The sequence below is a fragment of the Phocoena phocoena genome, chromosome 6, assembly GCF_963924675.1.
Source record: "Phocoena phocoena chromosome 6, mPhoPho1.1, whole genome shotgun sequence".
Taxonomy (NCBI): domain Eukaryota; kingdom Metazoa; phylum Chordata; class Mammalia; order Artiodactyla; family Phocoenidae; genus Phocoena; species Phocoena phocoena.
The window spans coordinates 92592845-92610442 of NC_089224.1; the positions used below are offsets into that span (position 1 = coordinate 92592845).

At 39.3% G+C, this 17598-nt stretch overlaps 1 protein-coding gene across 6 annotated transcripts in view; it reads right to left on the minus strand.

Annotated features, from left to right (window-relative positions):
* Positions 1-15649, minus strand: part of LOC136124369 (thioredoxin domain-containing protein 8-like) — a 39848-nt gene extending 24199 nt beyond the window's left edge. For 4 of the 6 annotated variants that reach the window (XM_065879033.1, XM_065879034.1, XM_065879030.1 and 1 more), the window contains exons 1-4: positions 15538-15649; positions 12635-12739; positions 6607-6666; positions 4045-4110 (exon numbers count right to left, since the gene is read on the minus strand). In XM_065879033.1, the coding sequence (XP_065735105.1) occupies positions 4045-4110; positions 6607-6666; positions 12635-12739; positions 15538-15561 (255 nt within the window). In that variant the 5' untranslated portion in view covers positions 15562-15649. The remainder of the gene's footprint in view (positions 1-4044; positions 4111-6606; positions 6667-12634; positions 12740-15537) is intronic. The other 2 variants (XM_065879035.1, XM_065879032.1) reach the window with 1 other exon arrangement.
* Between the last annotated feature and the right edge of the window lie 1949 nt (positions 15650-17598).

Here is a 17598-nt window from a genome sequence, read left to right on the forward strand (position 1 = left end):
CCACAGCCAACATCATTCTCAATGGTGAAAAACTGAAACCACTTCCACTAAGATCAGCAACAAGACAAGGTTGCCCACTCTCACCACTCTTATTCAACATAGTTTTGGAAGTTTTAGCCACAGCAATCAGAGAAGGAAAAGAAATAAAAGGAATCCAAATCGGAAAAGAAGTAAAGCTGTCACTGTTTGCAGATGACATGATACTATACATAGGGAATCCTAAAGACGTTACCAGAAAACTACTAGACCTAATCAATGAATTTGGTAAAGTAGCAGGATACAAAATGAATGCACAGAAATCTCTTACATTCCTATACATTAATGATAAAAAATCTGAAAGAGAAATTAAGGAAACACTCCCATTTACCATTGCAACAAAAAGAATAAAAGACCTAGGAATAAACCTACCTAAGGAGACAAAAGACCTGTATGCAAAAATCGATAAGACACTGATGAAAGAAATTAAAGATGATACCAACAGATGGAGAGATATACCATGTTCTTGGATTGGAAGAATCAACATTGTGAAAATGACTATACTACCCAAAGCAATCTACAGATTCAATGCAATCCCTATCAAACTACCAATGGCATTTTTCACAGAACAAGAACAAAAAATTTCACAATTTGTATGGAAACACAAAAGACCCCAAATAGCCAAAGTAATCTTGAGCAAGAAAAATGGAGCTGGAGGAAACAGGCTCCTGACTTCAGACTGTACTACAAAGCTACAGTAATCAAGACAGTATGGTACTGGCACAAAAACAGAAATATAGATCAATGGAACAGGATAGATAGCACAGAGATAACCCACACACATATCGTCACCTTATCTTTGATAAAGGAGGCAAGAATATACAATGGAAATATGACAGCCTCTTCAATAAGTGGTGCTGGGAAAACTGGACAGCTACATGTAAAAGAATGAAATTAGAACACTCCCTAACACCATACACAAAAGTAAACTCAAAATAGATTAAAGACCTAAATGTAGGGCCAGACACTATAAAATTCTTAGAGGAAAACATATGCAGAACACTCTATGACATAAAACGCAGCATGATCCTTTTTGATCCACCTCCTAGAGAAATGGAAATAAAAACAAAAATAAACAAATGGGACCTAATGAAACTTAAAAGCTTGTGCACAGCAAAGGAAACCATACACAAGATGAAAGGACAATGCTCAGAATGGGAGAAAATATTTGCAAATGAAGCAACTGACAAAGGATTAATCTCCAAAATTTATAAGCAGGTCATGCAGCTCGATATTCAAAAAAACAAACAACCCAATCCAAAAATGGGCAGAAGATCTAAACAGACATTTCTCCAAAGAAGATATACAGATTGCCAACAAACACATGAAAGAATGGTCAACATCACTAATCATTAGAGAAATGCAAATCAAAACAAAAATGAGGTATCACCTCACACCAGTCAGAATGGCCATCATCAAAAAATCTACAAACAATAAATGCTGGAGAGGGTATGGAGAAAAGGGAAGCCTCTTGCACTGTTGGTGGGAAAGTAAATTGATAGAGCCGCTATGGAGAACAGTATGGAGGTTCCTTAAAAAATGAAAAATAGAACTACCATACGACCCAGCAATCCCACTACTGGGCATATACCCTGAGAAAACCATAATTCAAAAAGAGTCATGTACCACAATGTTCTCTGCAGCTCTATTTACAATAACCAGCACATGGAAACAGCCTAAGTGTCCGTCGACAGATGAATGGATAAAGAAGATGTGGCACATATATACAATGGAATATTACTCAGCCATAAAAAGAAACGAAATTGAGTTATTTGTAGTGAGGTGGATGGACCTAGAGTCTGTCATACAGAATGAAGTAAGTCAGAAAGAGAATAACAAATACCGTATGCTAACACATATACATGGATCCTAAAAAAAAAAAAAGAAAAAAAAAAGAGAGAGAGAATGGACTTGAGGACACGGGGACGAGAAAGCGTATGCTGGGACAAAGTGAGAGAGTGGCGTGGACTTATATATACTACCAAATGTAAAGTAGATCGCCAGTGGGAAGCAGCTGCATAGCACAGGGGGATCAGCTGGGTGCTTTGTGACCACCTAGAGGGGTGGGATAGGGAGGGTGGGAAGGAGATGTAAGAGGGTGGAGATATGGGGATATATGTATATGTATAGCTGATTCACTTTGTTATAAAGCAGAAAATAACACAGCATTGTAAAGCAATTATACTGCAATAAAGTTGTTAAAAAAAAAAGAATGCCCACATGAAACGGTTTCAATTTTCAAGTAAAACCTCAAGAGAGGAAATAGGTAGTGTCATTTTTTTGGGGAAAAATTATTTAAATCTATTGCTTTGGGACTTCCATGGTGGCACAGTGGTTAAGAATCCACCTGTCAATGCAGGGGACACGGGTTTGATTCCTGGTCCAGGAAGATGCCACATGTCACAGAGCAATTAAGCCCGTGTGCCACAACTACTGAGACTGCGCTCTAGAGCCCACGAGCCACATGCTACTGAGCCCACATGCCACAACTACTGAAGTCCGCGTGCCTAGAGCCCGTGCTCTGCAACAAGAGAAACCACCGCGATGAGAGGCCACACAACGCAACAGAGTAGCCCCTGCTCACGGCAACTAGAGAAAGCCCGCGTGCAGCAACAAAGACCCAACGCAGCCAAAAAAAAAAAAAAAAAAATCTATTGCTTCAATTATGTTACAGCAAATACACACAAATAGAAAACGAAGATAAAATTCTACAGCTAGCATATCAAATGCTCTCATTCTCTGTACTGCAGATATAATCTTTACAAAGTTTAAGTATGAATGTTTTTTACTTTACATATATTCTTCATAACTCTTTTTATTTATTTATTTAATCTTTTAGCTCAATCATTTAAAACAATTAAAAACATTTTTTACAATTTTGAAAGGTTACTTTCCATTTATAATTATTACACAATATTGGCTATATTCCCCATGTTGTACAATACATCCTTGAGCCTGTCACAACCAATAGTTTGTACCTCCCACTCCCCCACCCCTATACTGCTTCCCCCGCCACCAGTAGTTTGTTTTCTTTATCTGTGAATCTGCTTCTTTTCTGTCCATAACCCTTTTTAATTGCATACTGTTTCATAGACTAGATGTATCATAAATCACTTAGCCACTCTACTAAAAAAAAACATTTACCTTGCTTCCATATTTTGTTAGAAATAATGCTACAATTACTATGCACTTAGCCATTTATTTTTCCATGAGGTATTTCATTAGCAAAAATTCCCAAGAATGGGATAATGTGTGAAAGGGAATGAACAGTGTGTTCGTCTTAAGTGTGTTGCAAAATCACCTTTCAAAAGGTACACACAAGTGTCCGTGCTCCCAGCCATATATGTAATTACTAGTTTCATCACACACCAAGTATTTGAGGCATTCCATTCCATTAATATCTTCGAGGTAATTAACACAACATACTCGTGTGTCAGGATGGGTCTAAAAAGTTTAGTCATGTTAATTCATTTCATTTTCACTACGGAGGGGGAAACTTTTTACCATCCATGTTTTTACAGATAGGCAAACTAAGGTACCAAGAGGTTATTAAGTAAACTGTTGGGAAGTGGAAGAACTGGTTTTTGAACCAAAGAAATCGGAGCCCAGAACCTGCCTGGTCAACCACTAGGCTATTTAACCTTGTAATAGCTTTTGATTGATGTTTGCCCAAGTGTGAAAAACGTGTATATATTTGTGAGAGAATTTCATCATGCCCCTTGTTATAAGGTTCTTTTTTGATGGTTCGGCCCCAGAGAGGGATAATAGTGGGGTATTTCATATGGATTGGGACACCTCAAATGGTCTGAATGGGGAGATTTATCACGATTCATGCTTTTTTTTTTACCCCTTGCCAATATGTAAAGTTCAGAAACTAAGAATTACATTGCTAAGATTGAAAATAAATACAGTTGTTTCGTCCATCCAGGACACCCCAGGCCTTTTTTTTTTTAAGACTCTGATGGCTGTATAATCTATTTCAATCTGCCAGTTACCATAGAAACATACCTTCTGGGCTTGCTTGAACATCTGAAATGTGGGTATTGCTTTGATGTGATAAATTTGGGCCAACTCCTGGAAAATGAAAGAAGTAGCATGAAGTCACAGTTTTGGTATCCTCTCTCTGGACCAACAGTGGTACTTAGTGACGTCTCAGGAGGCATGTCTGAGAGCCCAGGGACAGCTGATACATTACAGATTCTCTTGCCAAGAACTTTTCTAATATATCCTCAAAGCTTCCAGGAATGTTACAGTAGAAAAAAATGACTGTTTCCAGCCTTCCTGAGCTTTCTCCTTCAAGAGCTCTAGGAGACGGGTGAGAGATGGGGGCCAAAACAGAATGGACTGAAGGACAAAATGAGCTCTATTTAAAAGAGCTTGTGAAAGACGGCAGAAGGGAGCCAGTGGAATCCAATATGGAAAGAGCATATTGTAAAAAATAAGAACGGGTAAAGGTCTCTTTATAACTCACACTTGAGACATGGGGTGATATAATGTCTTGCATTTTAAGTAAGGCTTGCATATTTCTTTCTTTTAAGCCTTATGCCTCTTCACTGCCCATCTTTGTGAAAGATTTGGAGCCAAGAGACAAGAAAATATGTTAGCATTCCAATTGCTCTAATCCATTACAATCTGATTTCAAATACCACTTTCTGTTTATTTTGTTTGAGTCAAAAGAAAATTAGCCACCCACAGGATCAAAACCTCTCCCCTGCCACCCCCACTACATTATCATTTTCATGACCACAGCAATGACAACAATGAACACATTACTATTAGAAAAGAAAACTGTGCATTTTGTTTCACCTTAAGAGACAAACAGCTGTAATCAAAAAAGAAAATAATAACACATGTTGCTGAGGGTATGGAGAGATCAGAACCCTCATACATTGCTGGTGGGAATGTAAAATAGTGCAGCTGTTTCAAAGACAATTTGTCAGTGCTTCAATAAGTTAAATAAAGAGTTACCATATGACCCAACAATTCCACTTCTAGATATATAGTCAAAAGAAATGAAAATGTATACATAAATGTTTATGCCAGTATTAGACATAATAGCGAAAAGTTGCAAACAACCCGAATGTCTATCGTAGGATGAATGGATTAAAAAAAAGGTAATATATTGTATGGATACATGCCACATCATGGATGAATCCTGCAAGCTTATGTTAAGTGAAAGAAGCCCATCACAAAAGAACACATATTCTATAATTCCATTTATATGAAATGGCTAGAATAAGCAAATCTAGAGACAATGCAGACTTATGGTTGCTTAGGGTTGAGGTGGTGGATGGAGGGATCGGGGCAGGGAGGTGACTGCTGAAGGGAACAGTGTTTCTTTCTGGAGTTGTGAACACTTTCTAAAATTGACTGTAGTGATAGGTGCACAACTCTGAATATGAAGAAGACAAAGAGATAATAACCCTAGCTGTGTATTCTGAATGCATAGTACATGATTCATCTTAAAGGAGAATCACACACGGTCACACTTTAATGAAAGTTGAAGGAAATGGAAAAATGGAACATTTATTATGTTCTGGGTAGTATGTCATATATTTTGTGCCTTCTATCTTATCATATTCCGTTAATTATTACCTTGTTTTACATACAGAGAAAGTGAAGTTTATAGAGGTTAACTGGTAAGAGGTCACAAAACTATTAAAGGGCAGGATGGGTGAATAGTAGATTTTTTAAATTCTAAAGCTCAAATTCAATCCAATGTATGCACAGGCCACTTGTTATTGGTACTTTTCCTCATTATAAGTGAACAAATGTTAGGAAGAATAATTTTGTAATTGTGTGTATCAGTAAGCACATTTTGATTGAGGACATTATATTTGTGGGGGGGTGAGGAAGGATTTCCTGGAATTCCTTGTGGTGTTTGAAAAAACCCACAAAAAGCATACGGTATAGCAAGGGGAAAGCAAGTTATGTTAAAATGTCTGTAATGCATTGAGTTAGGTTTTAGAAATTGAATAATAATCTATTATAGGGGTGAAAATCAGTTTTCACTTTGAGCTCAACTTCAACCAACTGGTATTGTCTGTCTAGAGCAACTCTACTGAGCAGGATTGTGGGGCAGAGTCCAGAGCAAGTGGTGAAGAATATTAGGCTTGATTAGTGAATTCTGCCATAGTATGGGAAGGCGGGGGGCAGCAGGAGAGCCACATGTTTATTGTCTTTTAAAAAAAAAATACGAAATATACAAGAACGTTATGGGGGAGTTTACTACAGTTCCTCACACTTATATATATATTTGTTTGTTTGTTTGTTTTTGCGGTACGCGGGCCTCTCTCTGTTGTGGCCTCTCCCGTTGCGGAGCACAGGGTCCGGACATGCAGGCCCAGCGGCCATGGCTCACGGGCCCAGCCGCTCCGTGGCACGTGGGATCTTCCCGTTCCCGGGCACGAACCCGTGTCCCCTGCATCGGCAGGCGGACTCTCAACCACTGCGCCACCAGGGAAGCCCACTCATCACACTTTAAATTGCTTATATAATCACTGAGACAGCACTCTCAATGACATCGCGTTGGATTTTACATATCTACAAGGAAGGATTTAAGATTCTTACCCGAGCATTGTCCACATCCACACTAGCAAACATGACGTTTCGGTATTGCACAGACATTTCCTTCGAAGTAAAAGAGTAAAAAATTCCTCATTAGCTTAATGTTAATATTAAATCACACACTAGCAATGTCTTTTAGCAAAAACAAAACCGAACAAAAAGGTTGATCAAGAGAGCTAAGCATCATTCTGGCATTGCACTACTGCCTAGAACCTCAAGCACCAAAGTCAAAGTTGGATGCTGCCAAGGTCAAGCAAAGATCAACGGCAGAACCAGAGTCTAAAGTCTGTGTTCTGCTATGTATCAAAACTAGATTTTGCAGAATCCTCTGCCAGCTGTCTTCCTGTTAGGTTCTGCCAGTGGGAAGCATTTGCAAGAAAATGGAAAATGGGAGGAGGGAAAAACAACTCTCCTGCTTCTGTTCCAGATGTTCCAAAGCATCTTTGACAGCGGTGGTGACAGTGGTGTTGGTAATGGGTATGGGGTAGTGGATGCAGAAGCAGCCTGTAAATGTCAGCTCCTCGGATTTTCTTTTTTCCCAACAGCTATGTTCATTCTTTAAGGGCACTTAATAGCATACTGATTTGTTTGCATTAACATCATATCTCAAGCATTTCCATTGACCTGTTTCAAATGAAACCTCTCTTCAATGGTGGTGTGAAGTGTCCAGAGTTTGGCCAAGTGGAGACAACAACGGATGGAGCTGTCACTGGTGGCTGCTCCCGTGGACAAGCAGGAAGCAGCATGACATGGACTGATTAGGTGGACATTAGGTGCAGAGTTCTGTTGTAGGGATTCTCTCTGGTTGTTTGTCCATGAAATGTGCCCCAAGTGGGAGTTCTTTCTTCAGTGGCTCATCAAGATGATGAAATTGGGGGAAAACTCTTGGATAATAAACACGAAGGTCTTTGGTATCTTGGAGTACTTTGCAGATAAAAAAAGATGCTGATTTTGACTGGCAGCATCTCCACGCCTGGCAGGAAGATGGTGTTGCCCAAGAATTCTGGGGAAATTGACTTGCACTTTTCAAGTTTCAAGATACATGGGTGTTCTCCAGTAGCAGTCAGGCGGGGCAATGGGTTTGACTTACGTGGACATCTGATTTCAGGGTCAGGTTCTATTTAGGAAGTTTTCAGAGTCTCCCAAGTCTGACAGGAAATGGACAGGGTTATAGTAGTTTTGTATTGAGTAGTAGTCGGAAGACATCGTACAGGTTCCTTGCTAGACTGGGGTTCCCTTGTGAACACTGCCTTCCCTCACTATCCCACTCCATCTACCTAGGACCCTCCTCTGCCCTCAACAAAAATTCTTCCTTCTGCTCTGTTCTTCCTCCCATATAATGTTACCATCTGGTCACCTGTTCTGTTTGCTCTTAACTCTAAACTGTCTCCTGAATTTGACCTTTCCTTTTTTCTCCCCAAACCACTGCCCTAGTTTTGGTAAACTCATCATTAACATTGTTGTTCACCTTGGGTTACCTGCCTCAGTCTTTCCAACCCATTCTTATACAACATTGCCAAAAGTATTTTCCAAAAACCCACATTTGATCATGGCAAAACCTTTTTAAACGTTCTTCTATTTTGACTCTACAGCAACTCATTAAGTTATAACACAAGGGCCTTCTCCATCTGGGCTCAGCTTCCTTTTCAAGGCTCGTGTGTTGCTACTTCCGCTGCAAACACTGTAAGTTAGCCTCACAGAGTACTTGCCTTCCCACGATCACACCATGCAATTTCTCAACAAATTTATAACCTCCCCTTTTCCAGAAATGTCCTTTTTGGGGTTCTATGCCAGGTGATCCTCTTAGCCCAGAGTCATCAAACTTTGCCCTATAGACCAAATCCAGATCTCCACATGGTCTCATAAATAAAGTTTTATTGGAACATGTTTGCCCATTCGTGTATTGCCATTGCCTGCTTTTGTGCTACAAGATCAAAGCTGAGTATATATGACATAGACCATATAACCTGCAAACCTGAAAATACTGTCTTTAACCTTTACAGAAAAGGTTCCTGACCCCTGCTCTTAATCATCAAGGCCCAGATCAAATGGGACTGTGGAATTTACTCAAGACTTAAAGTTTTAAATCACTTCTTAAAATCCACATTTGCTTATGATTTACTTTTTTTCTTCTTGCCATACATCCTTTAGCAGAGACTCTGGGTTGTCAACTTTTAGTTTTTGTGTGTCTGAAAAGGTCTTTTTAAAAAAAATTAATTAACTAAATTTTATTTATTTATGGCTGTGTTGGGTCTTCGTTGCGGTGCGCTGGCTTCTCATTGCGGTGGCTTCTCTTGTTGCAGAGCACAGGCTCTAGGCACACAGGCTTCAGTAGTTGTGGCACAGGCTCAGTAGTTGTGGCTCACGGGCTCTAGAGCACAGGCTCAGTAGTTGTGGTGCACTGGCTTAGTTGCTCTGCAGCATGTGGGATCTTCCCAGACCAGGGCTCGAACCCCTGTCCCCTGCATTGGCAGGTGGATTCTTAACCACTGTGCCACCAGGGAAGCCCCTGAAAATGTCTTGAACTCTTCCCCACCTAGAGTAATGGTATAGCCAGCTCACTTCCATTCCACCTTCCTGCAGAGCCTGGAAAAGGGAAAAGGTAAAGTTTCCTTGGATTCCCTTGCAGCTAGAGTTCTGGACGCAAATTGGTTTCACCAGTGAGATGCATGAAGGCAAGACTTGGAAGGCAGAAGTGAGACAGAGCTACTTTCTTTTCATCTTTGGATGTGCTGCTGGAAAGCACGACTGGGGTGTGGGAGGGTAATCGTGCTGGAGGCGGCAGCTATGCTGAGGGATCCAGTGCCCCGACATCAGCTTCCAGATTCTGATTCTGACTCCCCGACTGCTGTTTTTCTGTTTGTTTTTTGTTTGTTTGTTTTCTCCCAGTAGTGGCTTCCCATCTCTTCTCACATCTGATATTGGTAAAGTTAGGATCCCCTCAGGTGGGTCTGCTGTGCTTTTGAGTCATTCATGGGGTTCCACTCTGGAGCCCATTCATCCAGTCTTGTAATGATTTTATGAGCATTTAACTCCTCGTATTAAAATCCTTTTCAGTCTAATTTGGTTTCTGTTTCTACTCTGATCTCCGATAAAGTGCCCTAGAGTAAGAAAAGCATTTCCTCCAACTCCATTATGTACAATGAGTTTTTAATAAATGACACATGATGAATACCTTCTCTTGAAAAAGTTCAAACATTACAAGAAAAATAAAGCAAAGCATGAACTTTTCCCATTTTCAATCCTCCCCCAGTTTTCACTCCCTCTCACAGAAAAAAAAAAAAAAACTTGTTTGATATGCATCTTCTGCTCCCCTTTGTCTACATATAATATATATGTATATATGTTGATATATACATACACACATATGTATATGTATCTGTTTTACATAAATGGGACCATACTGTATAAATTTTCCTATATTGTTCTCTTTTTACTTAATTCTATTGTTGTCTTGGAGGTAATTCCTTCATTATGTGTGGGTCTACTTGATTGTTTTTATCATCTGAATAGTATTTCACAGTGTGGATACACCCAAATTTAAAAACTGTGTGTGCATTAGTCTGGATCCCAACAGAAAACAGATGGCACATTCAAATTAGGATAACTTGGGGACATTTATCACCAAAGGGCCAACTATAAATAACTGTAAAGTTAGAGATGGGTGTTGAGGAGCTGTGAGAGTCTAGACACAACAGTGGCAGAGCCCTTACCACCTTCAGGGCCCGAAAGTATGAAGGGAGAAAGGGGCTACCAAGCCCGAGATTAAAATGCCTCATTGGCCATTGAAATTTGATCAGCTTTGACTTTGTGGCAGGTGAGGTAGTTATACTCCTGAAGCTAAACTTTGGAGACTCTAAGTTTAAGTGTCTGAATAGAGGGGCCTGCCAGATATGAAAATATTCTAAGAATTTTCGGCAGAGAATAGATGTTGAGATGTCATGTAGCCAATTTCTCTATTTGAATATGCCTCTCACTGTTGTGGCCTCTCCCATTGCGGAGCACAGGCTCCGGACGCGCAGGCTCAGCGGCCATGGCTCACGGGCCCAGCCGCTCCGCGGCATGTGGGATCTTCCCAGACCGGGGCACGAACCCGTGTCCCCTGCATCGGCAGGCGGACTCTCAACCACTGCGCCACCAGGGAAGCCCTGAATATGTTTCTTTTAAATTAAATATCAAAGGTTGTGATTGTGGTTAGAATGAATTCAGGTAGATTGAAGAGTTTAAGTCAAAAAAGTTGAAATGTTAGAAATCTTGCTGAAAATAAACCAGAGTATTTTCAGTTGTGTAGAGAAGTCCAAATTTTATATTTGAAGGAATAGATTTCATAAGATGGACCATAAATGTGAAACATCTGTGCAATAAGGAGAAATGAAAAGAAAATGCCCTGAGTTTCTTTCCGCTGCATGTTACACACCTCCCTCCCCATCCCTCAATGGTGAAAACTCTTAAATGGGGTAATAGGAAAATTAACTAGATGAAACATTGTATAGACATGAAAATTATAATCTAAAAACTTGATAAAAACATGAACAAATGTGTATATGGAAAAAGATCTGAATATAAGTACACGATTACAACTAAGTGGAATATTTTACTAAGATATTTTATAAAGGAGATCAGATATGAAAGGAATATGTGAGACATAGGATTTGTTCTGATAATAGGGTTGAAGGATTGGGAGCAGTTTATTCTTTTATATTATAGTTAAAAACAAGTATCATGTTCATCTGTATCTATTCCAATATTTGGAAGTTCTGAATTCTGGAACTTAGGTAAGATGTCATTATTATGAATAATCCATTCCTTTGTACAATTGTACTCTTTCGCACCTTTTGATGATCCTTGCAGAATTATCCATAGACAAGTAATATTAATTTTCTGGTGTGTATACTAATGATCTAATTAGATCTCACTGTATTATATTCAGGTTAATCAGGATGCTTCAAAAAACTACGATTCTGTGCAAAAGATTTTAAGTTTAATTAGGTCCCATTTGTTTCTTTTTGTTTTTATTTCCATTACTTTAGGAGACAGATCTAAAAAGATACTGCTGTGATTTACGTCAAAGAGTGTTCTGCCTACGTTTTCCTCTAGAAGTTTTATAGTATCTGGTCTTACATTTAGGTCTTTAATCCATTTTGAGTTTATTTTTGTATATGGTGCTAATGACTGTTCTAATTTCATTCTTTTACATGTGGCTGTCCAGTTTTCCCAGCACCATTTACTAAAAGGACGGTCTTTTGTCCGTTGTATATTCTTGCCTCCTTTGTCATAGATTAACTGACCATAGGGGCGTAGATTTATTTCTGGGCTTTCTATCTTATTCGATTGATCTACATATGTCTGTTTTTCTGCCAGTACCATACTGCTTTGATTACTATGGCTTTGTTAGTGAAGTCTGAAGTCAGGGAGCCTGATTCCTCCAACTCTGTTTTTCTTTCTCAAGATTGCTATTGGCTAGTTGTGTTTCCATAGAAATTAAAAAAAAAATTTTGTTCTGGTTCTGTGAAAAAAGCCATTAGTAATTTGATGAGGATTGCACTGAATCTATAGATTGCCTTGGGTAGTACAGTCATTTTAAAACAAACTTATGGTTACTAAAGGGGAAAGGGGGGTAGGGATAAATTAGGAGGTTGCTATTAACACATACACACTGCTATACATAAAATAGTTAACAAACAAGGACCTACTGTGTAGCACAGGGATCTATACTCAATATTTTGTAACTTGTAAGGGAAAAGAATCTGAAAAAGAATATCTCTATCCCTACCAATCTATCTATCTATCTATCTGTCCAAATCATTGTGCTGTGTGCCTGAAACTAACACAACACTGTAAATCAACTATACTTAAATAAAATTGAAAAAAATTTTAAATAATAATAAAAAAAGAAGTAGGCACCAAGTGGGGGGGAAGCTATGATTCCATAATGGCTCGTAAAGGCAAAACTTTTAAGATTTATTGGGAAAACTATTTGAGAACTTTAAATTCCTTCTAAAATTGTGAAATAGACACTGATGATACTTACATGAAAAAGAGGATACATTCTTTTGCAAGGACCACACCACTTTGCTGAAAATTCAATTACTACAAGTTTGTTTTCGGCAGATTTCAAAAGTGCTTTTAATTCATCCTGAGACCAGAGCATAAATGAGGAAATGTGCACAATCACTACATCTCATAATGTCTCTCAGAGAATAAAATGACAGCTTAGTTATGGGGCCCCACCCCATTGTTCTCCAGGGGACCCAACCTTTCCTAAATGTCCCTGAGGGCATATATATATATATATATATATTTATCTTTCTAAGTATACATAAGTGATGATAAACCCACACAAAAAGGTTAGGATTCTATTTACCAGATGGGTTGGTAATGGTGGTTGGTAATGGTTGGATACCTCTGGGGAGAGACTGAGATTGGATAGTGAGAGATGAGGGGTGGAAGGTGGGGATGAATGGGTGTTCAAGGTGGACACCTATATTTGATTTTTTAAACAAGGATGTAAACATGCATTAACAGAGAAATCTAAAGGAGAGCTAATCTAATAACTTGAATCATTTCTTGTTTTTGTTTGGTTTGGTTTTGTGGGGGGTGGGCTGATCATTATTAAAGATATAGTTAAAACCATACATTTAAGGATTAGACATGCTTCTTGCTGAAGGTCTTAAGTGAATTTTTTCTACCAACTGTCTGTATCATCTAAGTAAAGTAAGATTTTCCCTCCTGGGACCTCAGATCATGGTATCTATGCTTTATTGCTTTGTGAACAATGTCCTACACTAGTTATTTCATGCACGGCTTGTCTTTCCAACAAGTCCCTACAGAACTCAATCCTGACTCACTTCTGTGCCTCCATGGCCCCTAACTGGCACATGGTAAGTGCTCATAGAGCATTTAGTTGATTAATGAATGATCTGCTAATACACAGCGTTCTGTTCAAGATTTATTTTTCCTTTTCTCACTGGAATTCTACCAAGAGTATCTAATTTACTCTGTGCTTGGTATTCTCTTCCTTAATCTCTACAACCACCCTATGCAGTGGATATTATTATTATCCCAATTTCACAAATGGAAAAACTAACATTGATTAACTTTCTCATGGTCAACCAGCTGGTGAGTGGTGTAGTTGGGATTGCTAACCTAGTAAGCTTGACCCCAGAGTCCATTTCCTTAACCACTATACAAAATCGTCTCCTGAGTTCTTTATAGTAACGGGGCTCACTCTTCCTCTCTCTGGCCCAAATGCCATCATGTGCTTATACCTGGACCACTAATTAATATGGAGGGATGGGATCACTAATTGAGTTAAATCAATCAGGGCCTAGCACTGGAAATAGGGATGGGGTTTATTCCATACAGATGGCATATACTTTATAATAGGGGAGTCTTGACAATTACATTGCCATTTGATTTACTTTCAAGAAGTGAAACGGATGACTCAAAGAAGACATGCTCTTCCTTTACCAATATTCCTCCAAGAGAGGGGTGACTAACTTTTCAAAAAGCCATGCCAAGCCTCCACTTCTCACTTGCTTCTGAAGTTATAAGGTAGATGCCATCCTCAAAAGCATACATGTCTTCACTTCTCAGTAGTTGTTAGGCTGTAAAATGGATTACCTGGTCCAATGAATCTGACTTGGCTAAGTTCTCTGAAGGTAATACTCCCATGGTATGCATAGTGATCCCACATGTACCTATTGAGGCCCACTCTATGCCAGCTACTGGACACGCTGCTAGGATACAGCATCAGACAAAAACCAAAACATTCTACCCACTGCCTTCATGGAGCTTACATTTGGTGGGGAAGCCAATGGTAAGATTAATAAGTAAAATATATAGTAAATTTGTGATCAGTGCTAATAAAGAAAAAAGGAGAATAAAGAAACAGGAGGGAAGGATGCGTGCTGGATTACAATCACAGTCGGGGTGGCCAAGGTCCACCTCGATGTGACATTTGAATAAAGACATAAAGGAGACAGTAGGCCCTCAGAATAGGTCTCTGAGGAGGAGATGGAGAGGGCTTCTCAGAGGATGAGTGAGACTCCAAGCTACTCTATGAGACTCCCAGAAAAACCAAAAAAAGAATAATTACCAAAATCATCAGCAAGTGTGTGCTATTTTTAAAACATTTTTTTATGTCAAAGGTACATGGCAATGCCTTCTTTCAATCTGGTCGCTCTCATATTTGTGATCTTACATACAGGCACATTTGGCAAAAGTGTCAAAAGTCTAATTCTGAGGGTGCTAGTGGAGGGACGACCCCGTCCCTACATGTCCCCCTTCCCTCCAGCTCCTGGTCCTCCTGTAATGTGGTCACATCAGAATGTCTGGATGCTAAATGCCTGCTCTACCCCTAAAGGATGTAGGCTGTTAACCACTCTTTTAGAGGCAATTTTCTTTACATAAAGAATTATCCCTGGCCCATATATGCATTGAGATTTGTTGTGGCAGTACCATTGGACAATGGATGGAAAGTGATTTTATGAAATACCACCTAAACACTTGTTAATGCCCCTGGTCCATTCTATAGGCATGTCTAGGGGTTCTGTTCTCTTTCCTGGGATAAGAGAAATATGTGGACTATTTTACTTCCATAAAATTTTCCAGGTACAACTACGGTAAAATTGGTGGGATCAGGTACAGGATGGGCTATGTTAGGAGCTGGCCTGGATCCAGCTAGAGTCAGAGCAAGAAATGAGATGGAGGAAGGGATAAAACTCTTTTTGATCAATTTTACTCTTGGCTACTCTCTAGAGAGTGCCATCCCTCAAGAAACAACATGAAGAACAAGCATTAAAAAATAAAAATCTCCTCTTGCTGCAGAGCAATGAAGGAGTACTGGATGGAGGAAATATTCCTTAAAATTTATCAGATCTGCTCTCAAGATGTCTCTTTTGAAATACTCCTTGAAGCCAAATAAATACTTGCCATGTCTCTAATATTCTGCACCATGATTTACACCTGGGAATTGCTGACAAAACTCTCCTGTTGGTTCAGTTGGCTGACTGTAGCTGTCTCCTATCAACTACAGGATCCTAGCCAGAATATAAGGGTACCTTCTCTATGACATCATTGAACATGACATCTTAGAATCTGGAACTTTGGCAGACATGGAGCTAATTTCATTTTGATGCTATGACTAGTTAGTCAGTGTGTGGTCAGCCAAAAATCAGCCAACTGCTGGCCTTGTGGGCAGAGTCAAAAACGTGTCTGTCTCTTGTTAATCTTCTACTACCTATTTCCATGCACCCCCTCCCTTCCCCAGCCCTGGCAACCACCAAATGAGAAATAAGCAAAGTAATATTAAATAGATGAAAGTTATTTTCATTTAGGATTTTGAAGGGATTAGTTTGCAGTTGAGAAAGATACTAAAGCCTAATCCTATAATAATGTTTCTTGTACATTTGGTTTTATGAGTCACAGATTCCCTAAACTTTGTTATTTTTGCTCTAATTATTTAGGAAGTAATGAAACTTCACTTTCATGGACTGGACCAGGGTTTGGCCAACTTTTTCTGTCAAGAACCAGATAATATTTGGGGGCTTTATGGACCACATGCAGTCTTTGGTTCATATTCTTTGTTTTTAAATCTTTTAAAAAAGTAAACATTTTTAGCTGCTGGGCCTTACAAAGATAGCAGCAGCTTGCCAAACTCTGCACATGAGGATTTGTTATTTTTCAGAATTTAATGTCAGAAGAAAACCCAAACATGGCCAGAACCAATGTTCCTCAGACCTTCCTCAGAGCAACAACACCAGCCATCACCACAAAGTAAGAAACTGCAGAATTCTACAATAAAACAAAACCAGCAAAATCATTCTTTCGGTTTTTTCCACTCCTCCATTCAGGTCTCTCAGGAACGAATTAGCTGCCTTTCTTTTTAGTGTGTGTTAGATGAAGAGCTATGAATATTTCTCGTACAGCCTCGGCCAAGTTGTTTTTTGTTGTTTCCCAGCACCCATTTCTTCCACTTTCTACCAAAAATACACGGATTTTTCTGTGGGTGAATTTATCCCTCCTCCATTTTACAGCAGCTATGTGGTTTGTATGGGATTCATCTAAGTCCAGGGTTCCACCCTGATGATCTTAATCCAACCAACAATTCTATCTTTAGGCCAAGGGTTAATCACGAGAGAACAAGAAAGCAATTCCTAGCCCTTGTGACAGTTACTGAAATTTCCTCTTTCTTCATCTGGATGTAAACAAGATGCTGGCTGGCAGCTGTTATAAAACACACAGGAACCCAGTTTTTAAGACCAATGTTTCAGAAAGCAGTGAGGTGACAGAGAGGAAACCTGGGTTTTTGGTTTGGTCCACTGGATGAAATGTTGCTGGAAGTGCTATCTAAGCCTGACGTTTGTTTCCACAGACAGCAAATTCCTTTACAGTTGAAACTGAATTAAGCTGGAATTTCTAATACTTACCTGGTAAACACTCAGATACAGTATTACAGAAATTTCTCCACTTGGGTCAAACCGCAAGAACTATGACTCAACATTGTCACTGGTGTTTAAAAATCTCTCAAACAAGGCACGCCAATAGTAGAGCAAAATCTAACTTCAGGATTGAGGAATCTAATTTCTGGCCTGCAATGTGTCCAGACTCAAAATAGTCATTAATGCTCTGAAATAACTATTTACCAACTGGCATTCCAGTCATTTAAGTTCCTATCTGAGCCTCCCTAACTGCTTAATATTTATCAAGGGAGAAGGTGGAAGGAAAATGAGCTTTAGACTCAGACAAATGTTATTATTCCACTTTACGGTATATGAGAGGCACTAAACTTGGATAAAACAACTTGGTGTCAGACCTGAGTGCTGCTACTGTGAGCTCTTGAGCAAATTACTGCTTATCTAATCTTCTATTTCCTCATCTGTGAAATGGAGATAGCGCTCACCTCTTAGGGATATGATGATAATTAGCAGATATAAAGAAGTCTAGTGAAGTGGGTACAGCTCCTAGCTGAAGCCAGTAAAGGCATGCACCATT